The sequence below is a fragment of the Pieris napi genome, chromosome 7 (assembly GCF_905475465.1).
Source record: "Pieris napi chromosome 7, ilPieNapi1.2, whole genome shotgun sequence".
Lineage (NCBI taxonomy): Eukaryota > Metazoa > Arthropoda > Insecta > Lepidoptera > Pieridae > Pieris > Pieris napi.
In genome coordinates, this window is record NC_062240.1 from 3,896,267 (window position 1) to 3,901,553 (window position 5,287).

At 34.8% G+C, this 5,287-nt stretch overlaps 2 protein-coding genes across 3 annotated transcripts; one reads left to right on the forward strand and one right to left on the reverse strand.

The window, feature by feature from the left end:
• The first annotated feature begins 733 nt into the window (after positions 1–733).
• On the forward strand, positions 734–3,186 carry LOC125051149 (protein ANTAGONIST OF LIKE HETEROCHROMATIN PROTEIN 1-like). 2 transcript variants are annotated; one of them, XM_047651323.1, is made up of 3 exons: positions 734–826; positions 931–1,188; positions 2,250–3,186. In XM_047651323.1, exons 1-3 carry the CDS (start codon positions 795–797, stop codon positions 3,151–3,153), a joined length of 1,194 nt encoding a protein of 397 aa, XP_047507279.1. In that variant the 5' UTR covers positions 734–794; the 3' UTR covers positions 3,154–3,186. The 2 variants fall into 2 exon arrangements, with proteins under 2 accessions (XP_047507279.1, XP_047507278.1); XM_047651322.1 differs by lacking the exon at positions 734–826 and having other exon boundaries at positions 881–1,188.
• LOC125051150 lies at positions 1,329–3,662 on the reverse strand. The gene is made up of 2 exons (XM_047651324.1): positions 3,188–3,662; positions 1,329–2,122 (listed from the first exon to the last, which is right to left on the reverse strand). Exons 1-2 carry the CDS (start codon positions 3,360–3,362, stop codon positions 1,329–1,331), a joined length of 969 nt encoding a protein of 322 aa, XP_047507280.1. The 5' UTR covers positions 3,363–3,662.
• Positions 3,663–5,287: the final 1,625 nt, after the last annotated feature.

Genomic DNA, 5,287 nt, shown 5'->3' on the forward strand with positions numbered 1-5,287 from the left:
TTGTTGTCAAAACTTATGTTCTAAATACTCACCCAAGCTATAAAAGCACTTTGCTTTTAAAAATTTAACCACTTTCACTGATGTATATTTATTACATGTTATCATATTATTGTTATGATAGCAAATTCAGATCTAGCTCGCGCAGATTATGAATAATAATCATTTCAAAAATAATATGAACATAATTGATGATATGAACTTGTAAAATATTATTCTTTCTGGTCATGGTTTTAAAGATTGATAATTTCCAATTTTAGTAGTTTTAAGCCGTGGCGAAACAATCCAAGACACAATACAAAAATGTGCTACGTTGTCAACGTATAACGTCTTAATATATTTGTTGGTAAATTTGGTTTAGTTAAAGGTATCGACTAGGTACGTCTGTTCGATGCGCAGGCGAGGATACCTCCTCGCTACTTCCATCAAGGCGACGCGGCATAAAAACAAGCATAAGAAAAAGTATAAATAATAAAACCAGGCAGATAGAAAATAGCGGTCGTATTAGCTTTAAAATTTAATTTTATACTTTCTCTTCCATTTTTAATGATATTCATGTCAAACATAATTACCACTAACGATGATTGTGGAATAAAACCAAAAACTAATTTCATTCTAAGTATTATGTAAATATGGTAACAGTTGCTACAGAAGGCTTAATACAAAATGGAACGTGTTTTTATATAATATAATGAAACAAAACGGTTTTCATAGGGTTTAGGCATCTTTTCCATTACACGGTTGTTCAAACGTACGGTGTGTAAGCCGTACGGTTGAAAAAACGTGCTAGCTTGTACATGATACGGCAAAATCACCGCGCGAGACATTGGTAAGTACTGGCTAGTAGCGCTTTTTACTCGGGCTGTGTAGGACGTGCTGCGTCATGAATTTTCTTACGAAAAAAAAGATTATAGTTGCTTATTACATATATAGGAAAAAGAAAATAGAAAAAAAAAGGGAAGTAAGGTTTTGGATACATCCGATTTTAGAAAAAAGGGAGGAATATGGCGCGTTTCATACACTTGTCAAGAATCAATTGAGAGAAGATGAAGACAAGTTTTACAATTATTTTAGAATGCAGAAAACTACATTCGACAACTTGCTCCAAAAATTATCCCAGGAACTAAAACATCAAGATACTTTTATGCGAGAGAGTATATCGCCCGCAGAAAGATTGGCTGTAACTCTGAGGTAAGTAGGTACAAAATTAAATGACATATTTTAGTTTAAAATTGTTTATTGCACACAAACAAAATTATTACATGTAATTGAATTTTAATAATTATTAATTTAAGAACAAGTAAATCAAAAAATACACTACGCTGAAAATGCTACTCAAGTGCGGTACTAAAATCGAATTCGTCTTCAATAGAAACTTGAGAATCTGCCGAGATACTTTCCGCATTTACACTATGTACAGATAATTGTGATTCGGGTCGGTAGTGGATTGGCTCTAAACCAGAACCGTGTCCAAAATCATGAGAAGACGTCTGTGGACGACTTATTCCATAGCTCGATCTAGCAGCTGTAGAATATCCATATGTTGACGATTGCGCATTTGAGGATGCTGTACCACTTAAATATCCTTGATGGCCTTGATCCCATTGGTTTCTTGATGTAGGTATATACTGAGTACACTGTCTTTGTTGAATATTTTTAATTATTGAAATTACTTGAAACTGAAAGTCTATCATATTTTCATCACTGAACTTGTCAACTGTATCAGCGATTCCCATAAAAAAGTTCATACTACGGCTTTTCTTTTTCTCATCTCGTTCTGCTGAATCCATAAACTTCATAAACCTAATGTCAACTTCACTTAGTTCATTTTTTCTTTTTTTTTTAGCCCTTTGCGTCTCACTCCGTTCAGTGTATCCCGAGCTTGATTGATTCGGGACTGCACTATCAAAATTTTCATTACTGAGGCTAGAATCATGAACATGTTCAGTCATGTTAGAATCGGTCTTGCGATGCTCAACATTTTTTTTTAGGAACATCATTTCATCATAGAACATATATTTTCTTATTTTTTTTGCTGAAGAACCAGACTTACATTCATTAATTTTTTTGTCATATTTTATCCAGCTATCTTTCATATTGGTCCACTTCTTCATCACCATTTGCCCTGAAAATAAATAAATAATAATTATTAAATTCAAAATTTATGAAAACCCCCGACCTAAACTGAATCGACCCCGACCTAAAATGGGGTTTTAGTATTTGAACCTGAACCGTTTTGTTTTATATTTCAGGTATCTAGCAACAGGAGATACCTTTACTGACCTATACTACAGCTATAGAATTGGAATAAAAACCATAAGTTGCATCGTACGTGAAGTATGCCACTACATTTGGTTAGAACTGTATAAAGAATATATGAAAATGCCATCTAAAGAAGACTGGCTACACATTGCAAGCAAATTTCAAGAATCTTCCAACTTCCCGCTGTGCTTAGGAGCGGTCGATGGAAAACACATCAGACTTATTAAGCCAATTGATAGTGGCTCGATGTTTTTAAATTACAAACATTTTTTTTCTATAGTTTTGATGGCAGTAGTAGATAGCGATTACAACTTTATATTTGTTGACGTTGGCGCCTACGGAAAGGAGTGTGATTCCAGTGTGTTTAAAGAGACCCCATTTTGGAAAAATTTAACAAACAACGGATTAAATCTACCCGATGCAACACGTTTGCCTGGAATTGACTACGATTTGCCATATGTGTTCGTTGCGGACGAAGCCTTTGCTTTGCATTATCACTTGCTTCGTCCATTTGGTGGTCATCAGCTTGATCAATTAAAACGTACATTTAACTACAGACTCACAAGAGCGCGAAGATTTGTTGAATGTGCGTTTGGCATTTTATCCAATAAATGGCGAATTTTTCACCGGCCAATGAATGTGTCCATCGATTTGGCAGTTGATATTGTGAAAACATGTTGTGTTTTGCAAAATTTTATACATAAGCAGGAAAACTTTCAGTTTCACAATGCGAGTGAAAATGAGTCCACCCTTGATTCAGAATCGGAACTAATCCAGTTACCTATCACGAATGCAGTTCGCGGAAGTTTGGCGGCTAATGAAGTTCGCAACAGATTTGCACAATATTTTGTATCTAACGAAGGTCGCCTCTCCTATCAAAACAACTATGCATAAGTAAAAAGTTAATAATTAAATATCTGTAACTTACCAAACTTGTTTTTCTCATCACCACTTAAATCTTCAAATGTGGGCTGGAAATGAATAAATATTTCTTTCCAGGAATCATATTTAAGCCGCTTATTTTTATAATCGTCGATGGTCTTATCCCATATTACAGGCCTTTCTTGAATCAACGTAATTAATAATTCTTGATTTATGTTCATTTTATAATAAAATCGCGAAACAGCGTATATAAGCGGTCACGAATCCGTGCGTACGTCCGGCACCGTCGACACACCCCGATAGACTGCCATACAACACTGGTGAAAATCACGCCGTGCGTAGACGCGGCGCGCCGAGGGGCAGTCACGGCGCACGCGGCCGCGGCGCCGTGCCTTGGCGCCACCGTGCATGTCGACAAGCTCATATAGTGATCCATACCACACTGACGACCGTGCCTACACGCGGCGAATTAACCGTAGATTTTCACGGCGAGAAACCGTGTAATGGAAAAGAGGCCTTATAGTGTTTGTTTGGGCCCTAATGGGATTAAAGCAATACGTATTCTATACGTAGTCTTAATTGGGTTTTTTGTTTGAATTTCTATCAAATACATTCTTTTGTGCGCATCATGATTTTTTAAAATATTTTGATATTTTTTAAGGTTTTATATCATGTTTATGTTTTTAATAAAACTTGCGAATAAGTTGAGACTTGATTTAAATCGTAACCTACTCTTATTTACCTTAACTTTTCGTGTATTATCGTGAAAGTAAAATTATTATGATAACTCCGTAAATTCCAATTGCAACAGATTCCGACGCTTTTGTCTAGAATTACATTGTAGTTCTTTCATTTGTGCAATCACGTCGCCACCTTGCGAAAACACTCAATATTGCAGTTAGGATCGCCATCGCTATTGCTACTGAGTTGCAGTGGTCATCAGCTTATAATGTAGATACTGTTACCACAGATCTTCTAGAGACTTCCAGTTAACAAACAAAACATTTATTTAATTACAAAATGTATGATTTCTACAAGGATAAGGTATACGATATAATATAAAATGCAACATGAATAACAGTAAAAAATTTCTTTAAAAAAACACTATTATTAATATGCATTTGTTTGGTTGATGGCCTCTTTTAATTAATCAGGCAAATTAAAACAGGCTAAAAATTCGTGAGTCCCTTAGCCCATAGTTTATACAGCTTTCTCTTTCGCTTTTATATTTAAAAAACTTTAATAAATGACTTTAAGAAATGGATTAGTTACGCCTAAACTTGATATGTTATCTGACACTCAATTTAAATGTTACATTTGAATTTATTTGGTCAATTTTAACACTTTGTAAATCAATTAAAATAGCCTCTACCCGGCAGTTAACACATGTGGATATTTTTATCTGCCTTTCAGTAACAGCCGACGCAAACTATTTTAATAAAACTTTACTATTGACTAACAGAACATTCGACGAGTTTAATTATTCACAAACGGTTCTTGTTTTCACCAATAATTGTTTTGTACTGTAAGGGACTGTGTAACTTATCTTTGTAGATATAGAGTCGAGAATCATGTGTTAATCTTAATAATAACATAGTGTGAGTTGAGGAAAATATATGAAAGACCATTAAAAGTTTTGCTTGCAATATGGTGGCGACTTAAAACGTTAAGTGCGTTACTGACTATGTTTTTAAAAATGTTACCGGCATTATTTAAATCACTCACTATCACCTAACATCAGGTGAGCCTCCTGCCCGTTTCCCCCCCCCCCCCTTTCTATCTTATTTTATTATTTCTAGGGGTTTTCCCCCTGTTCTATTATATAAATAGTAGGAACCGGCTTAATAAGCGAGATTTGCAACAGGAACAAAATTAAATTTAGTCGACATTTTCTTCAATCGGTTATAACAGTGGTAGGTACTTCTGTAAAGATATTTTTACATGCCAAGCGACGTGCAGAATATATTTAACAACGAAAGAATTTTCATATATAATGGTCTCTCCATTCCTATGATGTTCTTCTTGTGTTTTTCTGTTTAAGTCATAAATATACTTCAATTTAAATCACAAAAAATGGCGCATTCAATCGCTCTACAGTTTTATTACAAGTATAGATGTTACTTACCCCGCTAAAGTGAACGTGTAA

What these genes read in the sequence shown, in the direction of transcription:
- LOC125051149 (XM_047651322.1), top strand. Translation starts at nt 881, where the DNA reads ATGAATTTTCTTACGAAAAAAAAGATTATAGTTGCTTATTACATATAT. An exon ending in AGATTGGCTGTAACTCTGAG is followed by an intron (nt 1,189 to 2,249) that starts GTAAGTAGGTAC and finishes TTTATATTTCAG; the next exon opens with GTATCTAGCAACAGGAGATA.
- LOC125051150 (XM_047651324.1), bottom strand. Translation starts at nt 3,362, where the DNA reads ATGAACATAAATCAAGAATTATTAATTACGTTGATTCAAGAAAGGCCT. An exon ending in TGATGAGAAAAACAAGTTTG is followed by an intron (nt 2,123 to 3,187) that starts GTAAGTTACAGA and finishes ATTTATTTTCAG; the next exon opens with GGCAAATGGTGATGAAGAAG.